The sequence below is a fragment of the Nothobranchius furzeri genome, chromosome 11 (genome assembly GCF_043380555.1).
Source record: "Nothobranchius furzeri strain GRZ-AD chromosome 11, NfurGRZ-RIMD1, whole genome shotgun sequence".
Classification (NCBI taxonomy): Eukaryota; Metazoa; Chordata; class Actinopteri; order Cyprinodontiformes; family Nothobranchiidae; genus Nothobranchius; species Nothobranchius furzeri.
This window is the reverse complement of record NC_091751.1, coordinates 56,947,156-56,970,666: the sequence shown is the minus strand read 5'-3', so window position 1 is coordinate 56,970,666 and position 23,511 is coordinate 56,947,156. Positions and strand designations below refer to the sequence as shown.

Below are 23,511 nucleotides of genomic sequence, written 5' to 3'. Positions count from 1 at the left end.
CAGTGAAATGTGAAGAAATCTGTTAAAACTTTTATTCATGAAGGCATTGATGGTGTCATACTTAAAATCTATAGCAAGTTTTCATAAACTTGCAGGATGGGTCAGTTAATTATCATCTTTTAGGAATTCACATTTAAAAAGCTAAAACTGTTCTAGTTATGCCTTGTGGGCATTCATTACTCTTTGGTCTTGTAAAGCAACAAAATACTCCTTGCAAGAATAAATACAAACAACTTAAAACATTCAAATGTACAAAACACACATTTCTACCCACTTAGCCCCCAGTCAGCGCTGCGTGTACCAAAAAGCTTCAGAAACTCAGATGTGCAGAACCGTCTCCTACACACAGCTTAAGAATGATTCAGCCCTTGCCCGAGAAAGTTTGTTTGATCCAGTTTTTCATCTTAAAACAGAAAAAACAATAAAATCCAGATGATTTAGTTATCTACAGTCCTCGATGTGCAAAAGCAGGGCAGCAAAAATTAGGGAAACTTTTAGTTCATCTATAAGCGACAGTGATGCTGTGCAGCCAGATCTCTTTGGCTGTTACGAATAATGCTCCTTGTCGTGCCAAGTTGTCATCCACGGCTTCCTTTCCACCTTGTCCCAGTTGTCGTTCGGAGCATTTACCGCTCTCGCTTCCCGCCTGATCCGAACCGCACTGTAACTGGGAACCCTGTCTTCATGTTTGGCGCGCTTAAAAAAGCCACACTGTGGAGAAGAGAGAGAGTAAATGCATTATTTGAAGAAAGGGGCTATTTAAAACCTTCAGAGAAAGCAGAGCAGATGGAGATTTCTGCCATTAGTCTCCTTCATGTGTGCCAAAAATTTGAAAAAAAAAAAAACAGCTAATCCATTAAGAGGTGCAGATAAACCATCTGTGCACCCCTGATGGAGAAAGGAAACATTTTAATATCCGTTTTAAAATGTAAACCCCTTCAGACCAAGCGATTGAATGTGCAATAGCAACAGAAGAGATGAATAAAAGCAGATTAACCCCAACAAAGTACTCCAAAGCAACCCAGTGATCCCTCATCAGCCATCACCTCCATTGGCCATGCAATAAAAATGTAATGATACAACTGTATGAAAATCTTCATTCAGCTTCTGAACTAGTATTTGTGTCTGTGAGAATTGCCCACTTCTAGCCAAATACCAAAAAGCAGTGCTTTTTCACAGCAGGAAGGAACAAGAGCAAAAAGTTTCATTCCTGGCAGCCGTTTTACCCGCTCGTTAATTTTTACGCGTTTGAAGCCAGCTTCTCTTTTTCTGATGGATCCTCTTTGTCCTTTTTCCCAAAGACTCCACACTGAGGAGAGCACACTTATTAGAAAACGTGTTCGTGTGGTGCAAACCTGCTGCTGTTCTGTAAATGTTTATAGATAATGTTCAGATTTAAAAACATCCAAAAATATCCTATAAATACAGGAGTGCTGTCAGTATTTTTTTAATTGAAGGACAAGTTATAAATCACTCAGTCCTACCTTCCAAAGAAGGTAAGCAAGCAGGCCCAGTAGCAGCAGGCCAAACAGGATGGACAGCAAGATGATCCACCATGGCACTCCTCCGTAGTGAGCAGAACGTCTCTCAGGAAACACAGTCAGCTTTACCTGGAAAACAGAGCATGAAGATTGGATTGTTTCCTAAAAATCCTAGATGTTAACATTAAATCCATTTTTAGTCCTTAACTCATTGCATTTTTTTACTGTGTGGGCGTCGGAACGAGCCCCCGCACCGTGAGAACCAACTTCTCACAGGGGCGTGTCCAGGGAGTGGCCTGGGGTAGCACATGACACCCATGGAATCTGATTGGCCACCCCAGGTGTCAGCACACTAATTTACCTTCAAAAAGGCTTTTCACTGTCCACAAAAGGCTTGGGGTGAAACAAAAAAAGCATAACCATTGGTGCCACCCATGCACAAAGTTGTGCCTCACCTGGGCCACCCCAGTTTAAAAGATCTGGACACGCCACTGACATCTCAGCTCTAAAAGGCCGACCTTCATCCGCGTACATCACGTGATCCGCTGCTGTAAAAAAAGTGAGGCGCGAACTGGAAAAGTTTCTGCCGATCACAATTCAACAACGGATTATGAAAGAACGGATAACGCTCGAAACGCGCGGATTCTTCCTGATGTGAGAGGTGAGTCTCCGCTTTGTTTTGGTTGTTTGGGCGTCGACATCATCCTAGCGCACAACGTTCTGTGACTCTTAAAAAGCAGTAAAAACGTTGCGAAACGCTGGCAGCGAATGGTTTTACCGATCAGGAAACGGCTGGCAGCGAATGAGTTAAAGACATTTCAGTTCAATTTTGTTTACTCATATAGTGCCAAATCACAACAAGCGTTGTCTCAAGGCACTTTACAAAGTAAAGATTGAACAGCTCAGTTACTTATGATAATTTGTTAAACATTTCCTACATAAGGAAACCAGCAGATTGCATCAAGTCACTGACTTGTGTCAGAGACTTTACAGCAATCCGCCTACTAAGCCACAGTGGCGCGGAAAACTCCCTTTTAACAGGAAGTATGAGCAGTCATCCACCATGGCTGACTGGTAGTTGGAGAAGACGGAGCAGACACACACACACACGCATGCATTTATGCTCGCACGCAGACAGTAATGTTGTGCATTCATTTGAGTACAAATATTGTTCTTACCTGCAAAAAACTGCACTAATATTCTAAAATATGATCCCAATTTTCTTGTTCTGAGTAAAAACTAAATTTGTCAACGAAGTCCATGTTGCTTGGTTAGAATTCTTAAAAAAAAAAAAAAAAAAATTCTTAAAAATAGCTGAATTATCTGACGTTCGATCTATTTTCTACTCTTAAGAATTCTAAGAAGCAACTTTTATTTACCCCATTGGCATATTTATATACAAGAAAATTGATTCAAGGATATACCTTTTTTAAAGTAGTGCTGTTTGTGCAGATAAGACCATTTTTCCCTCGTTGCCATTGTTGCAGTCTAATGAAAGTTTTTCACTTGTCTAATTACCTCTGTCTCTGCATTCTGCAGCATTGTATTCTTTGCTGAGCTGTCAACGCGCAGAGAGGCCTTCACTATCACCTCCACGTGGTGTAACTTTGAATAGTCCTGTTAAAAATAAAGGTTGTGCACCATTAAAGAAAAATATTATCTAAAAAATTAAAACACTGATCAATAAAAATAAGTTTTTTTTTTCTGTTTACCTCTAGAAATGTGCTATTCCAGAGACGAGAGTAAAGAATAATGTCTGCATTACTGTCCAGGTCCCCCAGGGGGCACTTTATCGTCACACACTGTGCCCCGTTGCCACAAGACTGTCACAAGAAGATCACAACCTTACTATGGTGATCCACTTTTACTGATAAAATGTGCTTTAAAAACCAAGACAGCAGCAGAGAATGGATTTATTTGGGGTTACCAAAATTTTAGAGTCTTTGCCCTCAGTTAAACGAGAAAGAGTGGCCTTGATTCCTTCCTCCTTGTTTCTTGCTTCTCTCCTTGTTCTGGTGTTACCTTGTTCCTAAAAGCAGAACAGAAAATTATTGTTCATTTTTTTCCACTTCAGTCTCTTGTCCAGCAACAGTATTATTTGCCATTTAAAAAGAAAAAGAAGAAGTAGGCAGAGAAACAAATTTTACTTACTAATTTTAGTGGGTTGAGCTCTTCTCCTGTTGTGCATTTTATTGTATCCATGCCTGGGGTGTTAATCTTCATCAGGTAGAGCAGCCACTTTCCATTGCTCACCTGCTTTGGCCACTCGATTTGAAGGGTGGCAGTTCCAACATCTGTCAGTCGCTTTCCCAGGTTAATAATCTGTGTCGACAGGATTGTTATCCCATATTAGTAATTAGAGTGCTGTTCATTTTTGCAGCAACTAAAGACAATTAGCTCAATGGTGGATTTATCAGATGAGAAACTGATTTGTGCACTCACTCTGAACTTGTATGAGATTGCACTGCCGATGTCGCTTTCGGTCTTCATGGCCGACTCACCTTTAATATCTCCAGTAAAGTAGACCTGAGATGGTTGGGCTTGTCTAGCAGGACAGCATTGGACAGTCAGCTACCTGAATCAGTGTGTGCATGTGTGTTTTCTGCATGTGTGTGTTTTTCTTACCCTGAAAAGGACAGCTGCAACACGATAGCCACCTTTAACTTTGCTTTAATTGGAGCTAGAGTCTGCTGGTTACTCGTCCTGAGAAAATAAGATGCTTCCTTTAACTACTAAGTCATCAAAAGTCAGAACATAAAAGAAAAAGGACAGTTGCACCCATAAAAGGACTGTGCTGCTCGACGGTTTGTGATATTGGATCAGATACATACGTGTTTAACTGAAGTTCAGTCTCCAGTTCAGTGGTGTCGAGAGAAATGCCAGATGTGCTCAAAATAATGTAGAAGGTGGTCTACAAAACACACGTGTTTATTTTAACTATTAATAATTACAAAACCATTACAAGGTGTCAAAAAGTTCATTTGTCTCACCTTTGAGCCACGCTTGAAGGGGTTTCCTAAATCACAGTCAACCTTTGTACCATCTTTGTTTGCATTGCAGGTGACTGGCGGCCCCTGGGGTCAATAGCACATCCCAGTCAGAACCAGAACTTCATAAGTGTGAGAAAAAGACTGTTATGGGAAGATAAGAGACTCACATCTGATAAATCCTCGTAATTAGAGTAGGACAAGGAGCGGGGTAAGTTTGCTATCACCAGTGCTTCGTATGCATCCTCTCCATTTTCATTGGTCACCGTGACCTCCAAGGCGATCTCCTTTTGGTTGCTGAGGGAGAGTGTCGGCAGACCATCCTCCCTGCAAAGAGACAACATTTTGAGCATGCATTTTGTAAAGCACATACACGGTTACTTAATTCAATGTAAAAATTGTTGTATTGATTTTCTTCAGGATTTTGAAGGTGAAATTTGTAACAAGAAGATGCAGCTGCATGAAAAAGCATGTGCACTCACAGTTCTAATGGAGTGAATGCATTTTGGTTGGGTGTCTTGTAGCCGTACTGATATTTCACTCGCAGGTTGCTTTGACACACATCGTCGCTGCCACATCCCACTTTTAAAAACGCCACCTACGAAGGAACACATTTAAAAGAGCACAAATACTGACACACACACTCCTTGGATGAGACTAGCTCACACCTCTTGTCGAGTTGTGTTTTGATCTTTGGCATCTAGGACAGGTGAGGGTTGGGATGTTGCACTCTGTCTGCGTTTACGTTTTGTATTCTGGATATTCACAGACACGTCGATGGGGATGGCACGCAGCTTGTCTCGGATATTTTCCTGTTGGAAAACAAAACGATTTTACAACCTAGAGTACCTTTTCTTTTCTTTTTTTACTAAATTAATAATAAAAATATGGTTACCTGCATGGCTAGTTTTCGTGTAACACACTGTTGCTTTCCTTTTGTGTCCATGGAAAGGATACCAGTGGACTTATAGAGATCAGAACCGGAGGAGTCCATGAAAGTTGCCCTGGGTATGAGACCGTTCTTCCTGCGGTCAGCGTCCACTTCAAGGGTATATTTCACCGCTAGATGGGACAGAAGAATGGATGCAGTTTGAGAACAAGCTCTTAAACAACAGGACGATTGTTAAAATCCAATGTTTAATTCTGATTTTTATATTTTAAAAAAATAGACATTTGCTTTATTAGAGACACTAAATGTATAAATGAGGTTCAGCTTACTCAGACTGGGAGAATAACTCTTTGGGACAGCATCGTAGTTGAAGCATGCTTTCACTTCCAAGCTGGAGATAGAAAAGTTTAATTAATACAGGCAGAGTGGAGGATAGACAGGTTTCTTAAAGAGTGAGTCAACCCCCTTCCACAGTCCTACTCCACCCACACATCACATTTAAAAACTGTGCTTCGTGACACCAAAGCTATTTCTCACTTACAGACAGATATTGCATAAAAGGACCTCTACAAACTACATTATAAACAATACTCATACCAGAAAGTGTTTCCACAGTTCTTGTTCGTAAGGTCGATTTTGTTTGGACTGAAAGTGATTTCCTTCTGAATGCTGACAACTGGCCGGGCTCTAAGAATATAAAACTTTTAGTGAGCATTTCAGCAACCATAATGAGCAACAGTGAACTGAGTATTGGACTGGTTGGTACTTTCTCACTTGTAAAGAAAAACGGCATCTGAGAGTGATCCAACAGCCAGGTCTGGATAGGAGTTACCATCCAGGTCCATATTGCCTGCCAAAGAGTAGCCAAACAGCTTCACTCCCAAAGGCTTACCAGACAGCACCTGTAGCAGAAACAGCTCAAACATTATTAAGGGGTGGGAGATCTTGGTCATCAATGATCTTTGGTTTCTGCTTATCAAAGATATCATGGACATCAGCAGAATGCTCACACACACACACACACCAACCCCCAAGGACATTCATTTAAAAGAGCTAGTCTTTTGAACGACTCTTTCAGATAAACGACTCTCAAATGAATGGCTCCCTTTAAAGAGTCATAAGTGCCATCACTAATAAAACTCTTAAGCTGGGCGGACACTGTGCGACTTTTTCACTCGTAGCGCTCAGCTTCAGCTCAAACTGTACGACTTCCTCGCAGGGCAGATCTCACGAGTCATGTGCTCACACTGTACGACCCAGTTCTCGGATGCGACCTGACTGCTCACACTGTACGTCTGGTAGCAACACGTCGGACCTAAAAATATGCTAAAAATAGCAGTTTTTACTCAACACGTCAGACTTTTTTGTCTTGCCTGTTGTCCTTCAGGAGTGCTGCAGGAGGACACACAGGGATTTACGGGGGTTGGATGAGGAAAACGAAATAAAGAAAGTAAATCTGTGTTTTGTGATCAGTTTAATTTGACATGAACACGACAAACACGCTTTCTTGACAATCTTTGTGAGTAAAAATAACGTGTAGAAATAAAAACGAACAGCGTGTGTTATTAGGGAAATGGCGGACGAGCGGTGTTGATGCATGATTGGCATTGCGCCGTGAGAAGTTCTGATACTTTTTGGGTCGCAGCTGCTCGCAGCGCCGCTTCAACAGTGCGATACCCTCATGAGGGACGAGCAAAATATCAAACACACCTGAAGTCCATGCGAGCTCACGATTGCTGATCGGTAGCAGGTCACGTGGTGTTAATCGCCTCTCGTAACCCCCTGTACACTACACGACGCTCAGCGCAAAACTCGCCCAGATCTCGTGGATTCTCGCACGAAAGGAAAATCGGCTCAAAAAAGTGAAAAAGTCGCACAGTGTACGCCCGGCTTAAGCAGGCCCCAATTAGATCCAGTATCCCTGGAAAAACTCTGCTGAGGGAAGGAACTCACAATCTCAACTGAGCCCAGTGCTAGATGTTCCAAAAACACCTTTGCTGGTTTCCTTACTGAACATCAACTGACATCTTCCCCCACTAGGTGGTGCTGCTTAGCTCATCTCTTCACTAGAATATAAAAGACATGAATGCAGGTCTGATGGCAACACTACAAACTAGGGAGCCTAAGTCACGCCCATCTACTTCTGGACCATGGCTCCTTGGAAGAACAAAACATTGAATGCAAGTCAATAGGGACCAAAAACGCTATTTTCTAATCCCATTAGTTATGTGCCGTGGATTTAACATATGATGTCCGTAAATTTTAAAGACGCATTTTGATACTAAGAAAGCGCTTTTTTTCGAACAGGGGTAAACGTTATTTTAGATTTTGTGTGAAAATGAGTCCAGGACTACAAATGCGCAACAAAGTGATGCCAACGAACCAGACACGGAAAAAAGCAGAGGTAAAATGGCGGTAAATTCAGCAAACTTCCAATCCTTCCCTCAGGAGGAAACACCCACCATAAATCTTGTCATGAGGTAAGTAGCAGCTATGCTGGGGCAGAGGAGATTCTGTGGTGACATCATATATGCGACAAGCCGACGTCTGATTTGTAGTCATAGGAAGTACGAACTTTTACAAACTGATAAATCTCAAAGTATGTGACTGGCGGGATCAAAACACACATCGTTACTTTTCATTTAAGTTGAAGTACGACATATGTGCGATCCAGGGCCTAAGTGGATTAGAATAAAGCTCTTTTAGCCCCGTTCATTTTTATTTGCTTTTTCGTTCTTCCGGGGAACCCATGACCTGACCGGAAAGGGAGGCTACCTAGGGTAGGGTGCTCCAACAGTCGTCAAGCTCTACAGAAACCTTTTAATTACCATTGATTCAAATTGGGTATGTTGAAACAGGGAAATAACTAAAACATGCTGGATAGGGACCAGGGTTGATGAGCCGTGTTCTAGGGTAAGTGAGTCACAGTTCCAAATGCACACATTAACACCCCTGTCATGATATTCAGTGTGAAAAAAAATCAATACCAGGGGTAAGATTAGAGGCTGATCCTCCCTTAAGACCCCTCCAGTCCCCCGGTAAGATGACATTAAACACTCAATGTTTGGGCTATTTTTATTAGTGGTTACAGCTAAAAAAAAATGTTCAACACTTTTCAAAACTTGCAGGTGAAACAAAGATACAACCTGCAGAAGGATTTTGGATGTTATTGTAGCAGTTGACATACCTGTGCAGCTTTTTTATTCGTTTGTTCTGCAGCAGATCCATGGTAAATGTAAACGCTGCCGGCACCATCATCTTCATAAGGAGCTGCCGCTGCAAAATCTATCACCAGGACAGGATGTTTATACTTGTATTTAACAGAGGAATAATCAAATATATTACCCTCATAAAGACACATTAATAAAGCATGCTCACCGTGGTAGCCATCCTGATTGATATCCCCGAGGTTTTCCACAGCTAAGCCAAACATAGAGTACATGGATCCATCCATTCTAATGGGCGTGACTTGGTTCCATTTTCCAGCCTTGTTGATGTAAAGATAGACAGCTCCCCCAATTTCTCCATCCTTCTCAAAGTACTGGGGGGCTCCCACCACTATGTCCTCCCAACTAACAAATGTTACATTACACTCATGAGTGTATAATCAAACTAAAAATAACGACAACTCAAGCTGAACTGTCATGCTCACCCATCCTTGTTGAAATCCAGAACAGCCACGTCGTAACCAAAAGACGAAGCTAGTCCCTGCCCTTCCAGGATGTACTCTTCTACCAAGATCCTGCTTGTGTCTCCGCCCTTCTTCAGTAGGATCACCGCTCCACTGTAGTTTGCCCTGGGAGCTCCTGCCACCACTGTCAACTGGCCCTTCTTGGTCAAACTTTTCCCTGAGTCCAAAGAGAAGCCTGAGAGAAAGAGGCTAGTTAGACATCATCAGAGGAAAGTCGGGTGCTAAAGTTTTCTTCTTTGGAGTCAGATGATGAGTAAATATTTTACCCATGTAGCTGCTGGCGGGAGCTGGGACCAGGTTTGGATTCTTATCAACCTCATCACCTGCCTCAAATGGCCCATCGTCAAAGATGCCCAAATCTATGAAAGTCTCATTCCTTTGATCCAAGCGTACCACACCTTGATGTAGGGAGAAGACAATAAATCTTAACACACTAAATATACGTTGTTGTAACTGCATGACATTAATTCACACACACTTAACTACCTTTCCAGTTGTAAGCTCCAGGAGCCCCAAAAATGAGGTAGTGGAAGTCTTTGTCGAATGTAGCAGAGAGGCCCTGCTGGCAGGAACCAAACATCTCATGCCCTCTATTCCGGTTGTCACAAAAATGCCAGTTGCCTCCGTCTTCACTTGATTTAGCATTAATAGTTAAGTCCTGACTCAGCACATAACAACGGCCAATGATGTCGCGGTTTTCAATGTTTGAGTTCACATTTTTCCGCCTCTGGTAGCGATGGGCACAGGTCTACCGGGGAAAGGGAAAAATCAGATGAAGAACATGAATAATGTTGTTTATGTGAGATCAAACCTTCATGATAAAAACGCCTTCTCACCAAAACCTTGCCACCTGGTCCCTGACTGCTGACCGTCACTCCCAACCACTGATTCTCTTTGCTTTCTTTGCTTAGATCCTCTATAAAAGGACAAAAACATTACAAGTTATAACTTGCAAAATTAGCAAAAGACCTAAACTGGTAAAAAAAAAAAAACTATGAAAAACATCTGAGTGTAGCTTACCATCATTGTCAAAGATGACTCTTGTGCAATCAGGAGTGGATAAGCTCATGTCACATTTGTAGAGTCCTCCTGTCACTTTAGCTTTTTGACCACTTAAGGCTTTTGCTTTTGGTGCTCCGACCAGCAACCTACAACACGCACACACACACACACACAGACACACACACACACAATGTGAATGTCTCCACTCATGTAAAACATTTTCACACATTCCAGTTCTTTTACCACACAGCAGCTATGTTTACATACATAAATAAATCTGCACATCTGCCATGACAGCTTTCATCCATGTCCTCACAGAGATCGGGTCTGTTTTTTAAAGCTTGCTTATGCACAAAACAGGGTCTGACAACTGTGTAACTTACCAGGCAAACTTTGTGATTCATAAGGAAAAGCTTGATGGAGAAACACGTGCAACTTTAAGCAAATTTTGGATAAGCACTTCTTGGAAATGGTAAAATGTTTAATTTAGGTCACATTTTCAGACTTGTAGATCCTTGCATGCACACAAAAAAAATCAACCCCCCCCCCCCAAATAATAAAAATACATTTGTAAATATATAATGTTTTTAAGATATTACTTTCATGTCTTCAAATTACTTATTGTAATTGTTGATTGTGTGACACGCAACAGCACATATGTGAATCGCACTATAAATTTAAACAGCACTGCAGTGAACCTGTCAGCATTTCCTTAAAGTGGGTGTCAAGGCATGGGTGGAGACATTTCTACCAGGCTTCCTGTTAGAAAAATACCTAAGAAAAAGGTGTTGCCTGGAGGACTGAGAGAGTGGCACTGAGGCAATGATTGGCAGCACCCCCCTCAACCCCCCACCCCCGTATGCGCTCTTTGAGTTTCTCAGTCAGAAAAAAGTCGTTAACAAGCGCGTGCACGCAAGCACACACAAACAGCAGACTCACCGCTCAGGAGAAGAGCAGACACAGAAACTGACTGCAGGAAGGAGGATTCCCTGTTCACCTCCTTCATTAGAAAAACGGGGAGGAGGACGTTTTTCTTAAGGAGGTGTGCGGCTCCGAGTGCCAACATGTCGTATCAGCAGGTGAGTGATTGAGTCAGGTGGTGGTGCGGCGGGACTCAGCAGGAGTCTAGTGCAGTGCATCCACGTAGTATTGCACAGACAACATCACCCTGCAGCTCTACAGCAATCAGCTGTGGCCGATTCTAAATCAATGTGGAGCAGAGTTTTAACCTGAAGATGGAGATTTAATTACGGTTTGGGGCTGAAATATTAAATTTAAAGTAAGTTGCACTAAACTGCCAAAATACTGCAATGATCACACGTGTACAGCACCATTAGACGCTCGTCTATACAAGTTATCAGCAAAAATAATCTTCATTCAGGTGTTACTCGCTCTTTAAAGTTAAAGTCCCATCAGTTGTCACACACACAGGTGTGTGTGCGAAATATGTTCTCCGCATTTGACCCATCCCCTGGGGGAGCGGTGAGCTGCAGACACAGCCGCGCTCAGGAACTATTTGGTGGTTTAACCCCACAATCCAGCCCCTTAATGCTGAGTGTCAAGCAGGGAGGCATTGGGTCCCATTTTTTTTCCAAAGTCTTTGGTATGACCCGACCAGGAATCGAACCTCGATCTCCCAGTCTCAGGGCGGACACTCTACCACTAGGCCACTGAGCTTTAAACATGTGTCCTAAATTGAATAATATGTAATAAATAAAATAATAATAATAAATAATAAATTGAATTCTAACAGAACAACAGCTCGTTCCAGCAGGAATTAGCCAACAGGCGGACTGATATTTGTTTCATATGAACAATATTTCCTGCCTAAAGCTATTTTGGCTTAAATTAAATGTTTTCATTAAATGTTTCCCTTTTATCTGGAAAGGACAGCGATCTCTCCCTGCACACCATAGTGCTGCTTTTAGTATCAATAATTACTGACATTTAAAGCTCCATCCAACCTCTTTTTTAACTGTTTTTATATATTTACATCCACGGATAGCCCCAAACTTTTTTTTTCATGCCTACATCACACCTCAGAGCATGGATTTCTGTCTTGGTTATCCTGTGTTCGTGTCAGTGACATGCCAATGATAAGCAGGCTTATGTATATGCACAATACTCATAATGTAGTTTTCATTGTCCATTTAGAGCAGAAAGTGGGTGTGTGGGAGGTGGGGTGTGATCCAGCAACACCTGAGCACATTTCTGGGATAGATGTAAGATTAACTTGAGCAGCGTTTTAGTAAACATTCTACACACAGTTTATAAATGAGGCTCCTGCTTATCACAGACCCTTCTGTCACCTTCTGTGGATGCCTAAACCAAGACTTTGTGGTCCAAAGAGGAGAGAGACATCCACACTCGACTGGACCAAGCCCAGTTCTGAAGATTGTCACATGTAATTTTTAACAACTTGTGTCTGTGTGTCACATGTATTCTATCACTGTATGTCCCTCACTCAATCCACAAGTTCTGCCTTGCTGTGCCTTTCTGATGACCTGCAAAGATAACAGCATGCCAACCTCTCCAGATGAAATTAGGCAAAGCCATTTATAGCAGGAAAACAAAGCGTCCTCAGATGCACGCGCCATCTGGGAGGGAATTTACTGAGTCTAACAGAGCAAAGAGCACAGGCTTAATGCGATCAGACCAAACTGTCCAGAGAAGAAAATCTCAAACTTTACAGAAAAGAGGCTGAAGACTGAGCAGCCATGAGTGGAATTAAAAAGGACAATCAATCTTTATAGGACTTGGAAAATACTGCGTTTACTAGTTCACATGTATGTGTGGAGTTTGTCACTGCAACTGTTTTTCATTTGAATGTGGGTCTTTGAGAACATTTCCAGGGAAATAAGCAATTGCTTTAGGACCCGAGTCTGTTTGCAACAAGGACAAGTGTAGAGTGTTTATCCCGGTTCTCACAAGTGGATGGGCCTGGCCTTGTCTCAGAACCACAGAACTATAATTTGTTTTTTATCCACCCATCATGTGTCCAATCAAACTTTCTTAAAATGAAAAAGGGGAGGAAGAGACACTTGAAATCTGAAACCATGAGGTGCACAGACAGATCTACAGCACAATGTGCTTTGGCACACAAACAGGAATAATCAAAGCATTTGTTATTCCAGGTGGGCTCATCTTCAATTTCTCTGTCGTGTGACTGAGATAGTCAGAGATGATAAAAGTCACAGATTTACTGACGTCTGGGAGATATTGGGTTAAAAAAAATCAACACGTCTGGAAACTCTCCCTCCTTCAGCTGTTTTATGGGGTGGATGTGACCAAGTGCAGCTCTTTCTCTGATTGCACAAATGCGATCATTTCGACAAACTGAATTTTCTAAATTCCAAAGACATTTAAAAGGCCGAAGCGGAGCCTAGTCGGCCTTTTGTATTTGTGCTGCTGTGATTTTTTTGTTTTTGCAATGGAGGATTGAAGCGCTGACATGATGTGATATGGTTCACCTACTGCTCCACTGATAGCCATTTATCGAAATAGTTACCACGAACAGAGGAAGCCCTGACCGCAGGCGTTGACCAGAGGGAGACAAACACAGAGACGGTGTGTTTTTGGGTCCGAATGGGCTCTCTGAAACACACAAACTGCAGAAGCATCCCAAAGAGAGAGAGAGACATGTTGTTTTCCTAGCAGAAAACTTGCTGCCTGCTTGGGCACAGCCCGTTGCTACGCAGTGATCTATGGCGCTCTATCAACTTCAAAATGAGTTGCAGATCCACAGGTTCATGACAAGTGTTATCCAACCCTCCCCCCACCATCCATCTGCCCTTCATCGAGCCTGCTGAATCTGACGGGTTCAATAAAATACATATTTGGTGCCCAGATGTAAAAATGATTTATGTTCCTCCCAGAATTCCTTAAGCCATCACCTCTTTCTTCTTTTCAGATCCTTCTTTGATGTTGGATAACCTTAAATAACCTAGAGGGAAGTGGACTGGGACTCGAATTCTTATTCCTTATCAAATTTGAAGCGCACACGCTACAGTCCAGAGCTAACATTAGCACAAAAAGTTGTGGTCCCTCCCTGTCTCTTCTGTCATATCTGGACTTAATACAAACCTGCTGATGAGTTTATTTCTCCTCAAAGCCTACCTCTCTGTGCTTCAGTCTTCTATTACTACTTTCTCTAGAGTCCCTACTTGTCAAGTAAACATGCACAAGCATTAAAGATCAAGTTTACTCATATTTTAATACATGTGCAGTGATCTCTAGTAGGAATGAATGCCCTGTAAGGCATTCTCTAGGTAAAAACGCTTAGATGCTCCTGTTAGAATATGTAGAGGTCAGCTGGAGGAGAAAGTAGCAGAAGGCAGGATTTGGAGTCTTGTTTCCTGATATTTGGACATGTCTCCTCTGATTGGCTAACGGCAACACAACTATATCAATGACTCTGTTTTGCATCGTTGATGTTTTATCTTCACAAATAACACAAGCCTGAAAGAGTGCTGCTGTGTTGTGTAGTTGCTAATGCTATAAGTTAGCTTCTACTAGTGTAGATGTGCTCTGCTGTTTCCTGGATGTCTATTTTCTATCAAAAGCTAATGCAGGAAATAGGGGTAGAAGACTATTTACACACACAGCCTACAGGTTAAACTTAAGAGTAACTGATCATTTTCAAAAATAAGTAAAAATTGTTTCTCAGTGAACTTGGTCTTTAACATTCTCCCACATTGAGCCCTAACTCATAAGCTCTCCTATATTCTCACATCTCCTCCTTCCTCCTCTTCCCCTTGTTAGACTTGGTGCTTTCCCTCTAGATTTTTTAAACATGCAGAAGCTCTATCTAGCAATTATAAAGATGATACACAATCGCATTTTGCCGGCGCAAACACGTACAAGCAGGTCCTTCCCCACTTTAGAGGTACAAGTAAAACAAATCCTTTCAGGACATTAAAAAGCAGCCATGATGCATCCAAGACTGACTAAAAGCTGGCATGAATGACTGGCAAAGGAAGGGTTGTGACTCACCGTACACACCCTGTTGCTAACGTTTTGGCACACACGTTGCAAAAGACCTTAGTGAACACTTAGAAATAATAATAATACAGCTAGAACAAATCAACTGTCTGGTTCTACTTCTATTGCCTTAGTTTTGGTATCAAGCAGCAGTCTTTGCTCTCTGTAACGCTTCCAAATGATTGACAAGGCAACATCTCAGTGCTCAGCCACAGCTTGCATCAGCACCATGAAAACACACCAAACAGGACATAAAACACACACACACACACACACACACACACAAACACTGTGGGAGCTTAAAAACAGCACAAAGGGAATCCTCACTTACAAACTCCTATTTACCCCCTGACCCACAAAATTACAACTTGAACTATACAAATGTTGCTAAAAGACTAAACAAAAACAGACGCAATAACTACACAAACAGCTTCAAGTAGTAAAATAATACTCATCCATTTGTAGTTTGTTGCATGTATTCTATTAGTATTTAATTTTGCAAAATGATAGATTTCTAGAGATCCTCCCGGGACCACTCGTGTGTTATGAGGCTCAGTTTTGGGTAACACTTTATAACACGGATCCAAAAATGCTGTATTCGTAGCAGCGTTTTGATAAGTGAGAGTAAATAGCCATGCATTGTGTTAAATTAATCCATAATCTGGCCTGAGATTAAATCTCAGTCTAATTAATAAGAAATTAAATCCTACATTCCCTCCTTTTTCTAATAAAATCCAAACAATAAAAGATGGACTTAAAGCAAAATTGGATTTGAGATGTTCCTCTGTTATTATTATCAAAGACAATAACTAAAACCAGCAGAAGTCCAAATGATCTAAAACAGATTTTTGGGAAACATTTTCATCATCATGTGTCTGTCATTTAGTCAAACATCCATCCATCCATTTTCGGCCGCTTATCCAGGGTTAGGTAGCAGATGCAGTAGCCAAAGCAGGGAGGCCCAGGCTTCCCTCTTCACAGCCACTTGGGCCAGCTCCTCTGGGGAAATCCTAAAGCTTTCCCTGGCCAGCCAAGAGGCATGGTCCCTCCAGCTTGACCTGGGTCTTCCTTTAGGTCTTCTCCCAGGTGGACATGCACGGAAAACCTCACCAGGGAGCCGTCCAGCCCAAGCCACTTCAGCTGGCTACTCTCGATGCGGAGGAGCAGCGGGTCTACTCCGAGCCCCTCCCGGATGACTGAGTTTCTCACCCTATCTCTAAGGGTGAGCCCAGACACCCTGTGAAGAAATCTCATTTTGGCCGCTTGTATCCGCAATCTCGTTCTTTAGGTCACTACCCAAAGCTCATGACCATAGGTGAGGATAGGAACGTAGATCGACCGTTAAATCGTGACCTTTGCCTTCCAGCTCAGCTCTCTCTTCACCACAACAGATCGGTACAACACCCGCATTACTGCATACGCAGCACCAATCCGCCTGTCGATCTCGCACTCCCATCTTTTCCGCACTCGTGAACAAATCCCAGAGATACTTAAACTCCTCCACTTGGTGATGGAACTGATCCTTGACCCGGAGAAGGCATTCTACCCTTTTCTGACTCAGGACCATTGTCTTGGATTTAGAGGAGCTGATTCGCATCCCAGCTGCTTCACACTTCGCTGCAAAACACTCCAGCGAGAGCCGGAGATCATGTTCTGATGAAGTCAACAGGACAACATCATCTGCAAAAAGCAGTGACTCAATCCTTAAGCCACCAAAACGTATCCCCTCAACACCTTGGCTGCGCCTAGAATACCTGTCCAAAAAAGTTATGAACAGAAATGGTGAAAAAAAGGGCAGCCTTGGCGGAGTCCAACTCTCACCGGAAACGAGCCCGACTTACTGCCGGCAATGAAGCCCAAGTTTTGACACCGGTCATAGGGACCTAACAGTCAAACAGCCTACAATAAAAGGAACTGGTGTTTTGAAGAAGTTATTAACTTATGATCATCAGTATTTTTTTAAACTCTGAACCTGAACAGCTTTAAGATTTTATCATTTAGTGGTATTATATCTGTGCATGGTGTATAAAGTTTTTTATAAGAAAACAATTTGTGTCATGTGAGGATTTTGATCGCCATTACAAACTATGAGTTGGTCTGCACCTATAAAAATGTACAATGCTTTGAGGACAAGTGTTGTATCAATTTTAGTTCCTTCTGTAGAGAAACATTTGCCTAAGATGGCATTATTATGTCAAGTTTTACATGGCAGGGTTAACATATTTACTATATTAGTGTTTAAATAACAACTTCTGTCATCCTGCTATTGTAAATCTTTAATAAATCAAAAAAGCTGTTCAGAATGGTTCATAATAAAACACCAAAACAGGACATTTATGGGAAAACCGCTCTGATCCCCTGATCCCCCCCCCCCCCCCCACACACACACACACACACCACCCCAAACCCACCTCCAACCTACACTCACATTAAAAGCCATTAATTGCATACTGACATACAGAGTTATAACTCTTATATAGAATTTTGATCGTTCTATTGGGTGTTATTGGAATTTATAAATCAAATTAGTACCAAAATATTCTTGGTAACCTCACTATCTCGTCACTGAGAAAATTATGGGGGGACCCAATTGGGAACCATTGTTCTAGTTGATTATGCAAACACAGCTTGTATTCTTAAACAGGCGACAAAGTCTTGTAAAGCAATAAACACGAGATGTTGACTCTACATTTGTCATTTTAAACATCAAAAGAAAGAACAAAGGAGTGAAATGAAGGTGGTCGCGCGCCGCGCGCATGTGCAGGTTAAACTCGTTCTGTATTAAAAAATACTTATCAAGTGTTAAAAAAAACCCGTGTGAAACTCGTTTAGGCGTTAGAATGGACGGTAGTATGCTTCTAGTTTCTAGTTTTGGTGCGTATAAAGACGTTTACAGGTGGAAATACTTAAACTACCTGCGACATACCTGAGCTCACGTTATTACGTAATGGCTCTGGGCAGAAAAAAGTAGAAAAAAAAAACTCCAAGAACCAGAAAACAAAGACTCTGTCGTTTCTTCTGCGCTGACAGACATTACGGTAACACGCACACTAAAGTTATAATTTAAAAGAAGAATGAGTCAAACTCTGGTTCTTACAGCCTCTTGTTCTGCGGGTTGAGCTGCCAGTGCATGGCTAGAGAGAAGCCGAACAGGCTCCCGGGGTCCCCGGCCTTCCGCTGCACATTCTCGGTGTCCAGGTTGAACGCCGATAGTCGCCCACATCCCAGCAGCAAGGTGAGCAGCCACAGTCCACAGGTAAAGCCCTCCATGACAGTGCTAACCTTCCCTGGAGTGGAGAGAGGCGCAGAGTGCTGCAGGGGCGCTGCTGGTGGGTTGAATTCTGTTCACCAGCAGCCCCGCCCTCCCACCAGGCTGTCCTGGCACTCTCACCATCCCACCACACCTAGGAATGCATATTTCCGCCGGAAACGATGGATTCTCTGTAGGTCAATAACCTAATCTTAGTGGGTCAGTTGTGCCTGAGGCTGCTTCAGACTGCACGTGCAGGCGTATAATTAGTGCTCCTGGCTACATAGCACCCTCTGACTATAAAGCTAATAAATATCACCATAAACTCCCTTGGAAAAAGGCATAAACAAAACACATTCGAGTCCCAAAGAGGAAGAATACTGGTGAAGTGTGTGGCAGTCGGCACACATATTTAGGGAGTATGTTTCCATCAAACCATTTAACAGTTGTTTACTTATATACAAGTACTTTATTTCAGAAAGAAATACCAGAATAAGAGTATGTTGAAGTTTTAACGTTTGTCCAAATCAACAGATTTACCAGCACACACCTCAAATATTTAATCCGTCTGGAATTGTCACTTTAACATCAAGGTTCTTTATCTGCTCTGATGACGCATTATGAGTCACAGACTAAAGAAGCAGAAGGCACAGGGCTGCACATCGACAGTTGCCCTTCTCTAGATGATTTTCTGGGCTTTCCGTGAGACGCTGACCCAAAGCAACTCAGAATTTTAGCAGACAACGCTGGCTTTGTCTGCACAGAGAAAGAGCGACTGAGGGAGAGAAGCTGCCCACATACAGTACTATAAAAGGCACAAATAATCATGGAAAAAAAAGGGACTGCAGAGAAAGAAAAGGTCAGGGGAGGAATGCAGTTCTTCATTATCAGGCTTAAAGATCAAATTAGTGTTAGAAAGTTTATTTGCTCTCTTGGAGTTTTGTATTAGATTCAGGAAAATTATGCATATATAAAAACTTGCACATGCTAATGAAATCAGGATTGCAAAAATGTGCTCCTTGTCCTGATGTTAGTTTATCGTTTCAAAACCTTGTTAAAGTCTAATCTCTAATGAACCTCGTGGCACACATTCTGTGTCTCCATTTCCTGTCCTATCTGTGATGCTCATTAAAGAATGCCAGGCTTGGTGATCACCACTACAACAAAACAGTAATTATTCATAACTTTTCCTCTGAACGACACTTTAAGTTGGCAAAAAAAAAAATCAATTTTAAACTAATAAATTAGCTGTGCATGTTAGGCGAGGCAAGATGTCCTCTCCCACAGCAAAACTGGAATATTTACAGTTCCGTTGTGATGCATTGTGCAACAGAAAAGGCCTAATTACCAGAGACTCCGTCCAGTAGTGGCATTTCTCACTGTTCGTTGTCTCATATTACATTTTTTTGCCATCTTCCTGAAAAATAAAGGTCACATTTCATGTCTGAGTGTAAGCAAAATGGAAGGAAAGGAACAAATCAGTGACAAGACTACAGGATAAAATCCGATTTTAGTTTGATGTCCCCGGTAACTCCATAATTGATCATTTCCAACAGATAGCCAAAAACATCACATCTTTGTGATTTTACTCAGCAAATGAGTTCAGTAATGTTCAACCAGAATGAAGAAGTGAGTCACGTGTGCTGATCTGTGTACAGCGTGTTCTATCGCGGACCAAAAACATTCCCTCAGGCCCCAAAGAACAGCAGTGACGGTGGAAGCTATCCTCCTGACACAAACACACAGGACTAGAAAAGGCAGCGCCCGGACTCGCCTGAGCCACAGCCCTTTATTTGTTCGTAAAGTTGCAGGTATGGTGAAGGAACGCACACTCACCTGAGGGTGGGGCACAGCCTGTGTTAGGCCTGTGCTGAACTCTAGACCCGAACTGTTTCACAACTACAATAAACCGCTGTGATTCAGAAAAGACTCAGGAACTTTTCCTTGTTGAAAGTTGCAAACACATTAAAGGATAGGCAGAGAATTAATGATTACTAAATCAGTCATAAACTGAGGACAGAGGTGAGCGGGCTGTTCTCATGTCTAAATAAATCATTAAGTTAAGTTGAAGGGCAGCTGTTTGTTGAGTGTTTCACGTCTAATGCAGACAGCAAGCAAATCTTTATGTGGTAATCTCCTAGAAGTCAGTTTTTGGCTCTTGCTGTTTGGATTTTGTGTGATTATGTAGCTGCAGCAATAATAAAATCAGTCATTGCAGGGACAAAGCTTTAATTTAAATATTCCCTGTTATCTTTTATTGATCCAGTACCGACGAAAACCCTCAGAGACAGTAGGCCCCCGACATGATCCTTTACTCTTCTTAATGAATGCATTGAATACAGTCACTACAGAGTAATTAAAGCCCTCTCTTGTCCAGTGGTGCCATAACGCCCCCGGGACTGCTGCTAACCTCTTTGTACATTTACTGTGTGACTAATGTGTGTCCCAGCCCTGGCTAGAGGATGTAATGTGAGATGCAGTGTTAGTGAGCCCGGGCCCCTGTGTTGATGGGTCCAGGTGTACCTGGGGTAACCTGAGTGGATCACAGGGTGAAACAAGTTCACTTTCTGTTTTCTTCTGACAGATTTGCAGTGATTGTGCTTTTAAAAAATATGCATGTTTATTTTCCCTGATTGAGTGAATTTTGACTCAAACTCCTCTAGATTAAATTATTTAAAGGCACAATATGTAATAACTGTACTTATCTGCTATCAAATCCCCCATATCTGTTCACAAATGTGTCCTACTCTAAATATTACATTTAGCTTGAAATTTTACATATTTGTATACATAAACTGTGGCCGACGCTCCGTAGTCATGTGCCATCTTGAATTACTGTTGCTGTTTAGGGACATCCAAGGTATCATGCTCCATGCTATGCATTTGCACTTTCATACAAAAGTTTATCTCCCTCTAAACGTTATGCGGGGGTGGCAATGGCTCTCTACATAGCAGCCTTGCTGGTTTGGGGAAATTCTGCTCCTTCCCCTTGGGTTGGTTGCTCTGCTCTAACTCCACATGATGCGATTGTTGAATTGAAAGCTAGAAGTCGTTAATAACTGTGGCAGTGCGTGCACAGCCGCATGGGAGAGGAAGACGAGTGACTTGATGCAATTTGCTGGGTTCCTTATACAGGAAACTTTTTTTTATTGGCTTAATGACCTGGGGTCTCATTTATCAAACATTGCGTAGAATCCTAACTAAAACCGTACGTAAGCTCAGCAAAAAAATGTACTTACGCCAAGTAGGTTTGTAATCTATCAAACATGGAGTACACACAGCTGCACGCAATCTCCGCTTCATGAATCGGAGACTAACGAGAATGTTTCTCAGCTGCTTTTTAGTCACATCCCGCCCTCACCACGCCCACTTACTGCCATAAATAGTCAATGCAAAGTGCCTTGTGGATCTCATGCATATACATAAGCCGGCTGTTGCAGCGCTCCGCCAGTGACATGGCGACTGTAGATCAAGGCAGATCAAGGAAGTGTAATTTCACAGAAGCAGAAATTGAGGTACCTGTGGGTGAGGTGGAGAAATGAAAGGAAGTACTTTTGCAAAACAAATAAGAGAAAATCCACGGAGTGGCACAACTTTGCTGAAGCCGTCAATGTTGTGAATTCTTCAGAGAGATCTGTGGCAGATATAAAAAATGGTCCAATCGGGATTTGATTCCCAGACTCCTGGGTGAAAGTCACGCACGCCAACTAGTCAGCCTGTTCAATTAGCCAGGGCGGATGATTAATCGGGTCACAGTGACAGGACACACACTGTCATGGATGCATGACATTCTGTCTCAATCTGTCCCCCTGCTGATATTCTGCATTCCGTATTCTGCGCTTCAGGCTGTGTGTGTGCACATGTGTGTGTGTGTGTGTGGGGGGGGGTGTCTTATTCTGTGTGAAAACTAAGCAGTACAAGTGATGATGCTGCAGGATTTCATAATTGTATCCTTCTCAGCAGCAGCACTGCAGGTGCTCTCCTTGTCCAAAATGTGCGTAAGCCAGGTCCTTAGTCAACTTAAAGTTGTGCACATTTTTCCGCTAAGTTTTCTTTCATAAATCCCAAAGTTTGTGTGGAAAGTTGCTTACGCAGTTTTCCGACCCCGTTTTGTGCGTAAGCAAGCTTGATAAATGAGGCCCCTGACCTGTATTGGAATGTTTACTATGTGAAGTGCCTTGAGAAGACTCTTGTTGTGATTTGGCATTATATAAATAAACTTGAATTGAACTGAATTGAATTTAATTGAATTGATGCGTTTAGGTACGGGTCGTTGCAGCAGATACTTTAGACCAGAGGTGCCCAATCCTGGTCCTGGAGAGCCGGTATCCAGCAAATGTTAGTGGTTCCTATGCTCCAACATAATTCAGTGGTAGTGCAGCTCATCAAGTTCTGCAGATGCCTTTTAATCACCTGCTAACTGAAATCAGGTGGGTTGAAACAGGGTTAAAACTAAAACACCGGCCTTTCAGGATGAGGATTGGGCACCCCTGCTTTAGACACAGCAGAAGCGGCAGTACCAGAGCAAGATGACACAGCCGCAGCAAACGACTGATCAGATCCGTTCTACAAATATTCACAGGACACTTACTTAGGACTCTCGATTCCCCGAGAGAGGTCCTGATTGTAGGAAGCAGCAGAAACAGTAAATAAAACATGCAGACAGTTGAAAGTTGGTGTGTGGTGTTTCCTGTGTGTGACCCCTGAAGTAGCTGTCAGTGCTAGAGTGTCTCCCTCTCCCCCGCAGCCGAGCAACCACTGCCACAATGACACATTGCCTTTTTGATGCATGTGGGCTACCGTAGCTGCAATGCTTACTCTGACCTCTGTGCCGCTAAGTAGTTGGATGTTTTTACACACTGGGACTTTAATGTTTTGTGTCTTCTGTCACATTCAGAAAAAACGTATAACAATTAAATCCAATTAGGATTTTTAAGTAATAAAACATATTTTAACTGCTGGAATGACCAGAACAGGACTTGGATATTTGCGGTCTGCTTTGTAATGTGAAAATAAAAATATTTTTTTCATAAGAATAGTTACTCTGAAAATGAAAAACATGCCCACAATTAAATTGGGAAATAGAAGCTTTTAATATATTCACACCACCAATAAACAATATAATTTTCACCATCAGTTACATGTTTTATTTCTCTGATTGGTGGCTTTGTTTTTACAGCCACTGCTGTTTATCTTCTACGTGTTTCTAACTAGTGCTTCACTTTCTCTGC

At 42.2% G+C, this 23,511-nt stretch overlaps 1 protein-coding gene across 2 annotated transcripts; it reads right to left on the bottom strand.

Moving 5' to 3' along the window:
- Positions 1-18: 18 nt before the first annotated feature.
- Positions 19-18,518, bottom strand: LOC107384113 (integrin alpha-6). Of its 2 annotated transcripts, XM_070541724.1 has the most exons (26): positions 18,128-18,518; positions 10,069-10,196; positions 9,885-9,964; positions 9,535-9,796; positions 9,315-9,446; positions 9,010-9,223; positions 8,736-8,929; positions 8,545-8,642; positions 6,132-6,259; positions 5,955-6,044; positions 5,687-5,748; positions 5,364-5,530; positions 5,137-5,280; positions 4,951-5,066; positions 4,639-4,795; positions 4,472-4,555; positions 4,313-4,392; positions 4,107-4,184; positions 3,924-4,026; positions 3,633-3,803; positions 3,409-3,510; positions 3,194-3,304; positions 3,000-3,098; positions 1,485-1,610; positions 1,227-1,309; positions 19-711 (listed from the first exon to the last, which is right to left on the bottom strand). In XM_070541724.1, the coding sequence occupies exons 1-25, from the start codon at positions 18,298-18,300 to the stop codon at positions 1,241-1,243; spliced, it is 3,168 nt and encodes a 1,055-aa protein (XP_070397825.1). In that variant the 5' UTR covers positions 18,301-18,518; the 3' UTR covers positions 19-711; positions 1,227-1,240. The 2 variants fall into 2 exon arrangements, with proteins under 2 accessions (XP_070397825.1, XP_015812671.1); XM_015957185.3 differs by lacking the exon at positions 1,227-1,309.
- Between the last annotated feature and the right edge of the window lie 4,993 nt (positions 18,519-23,511).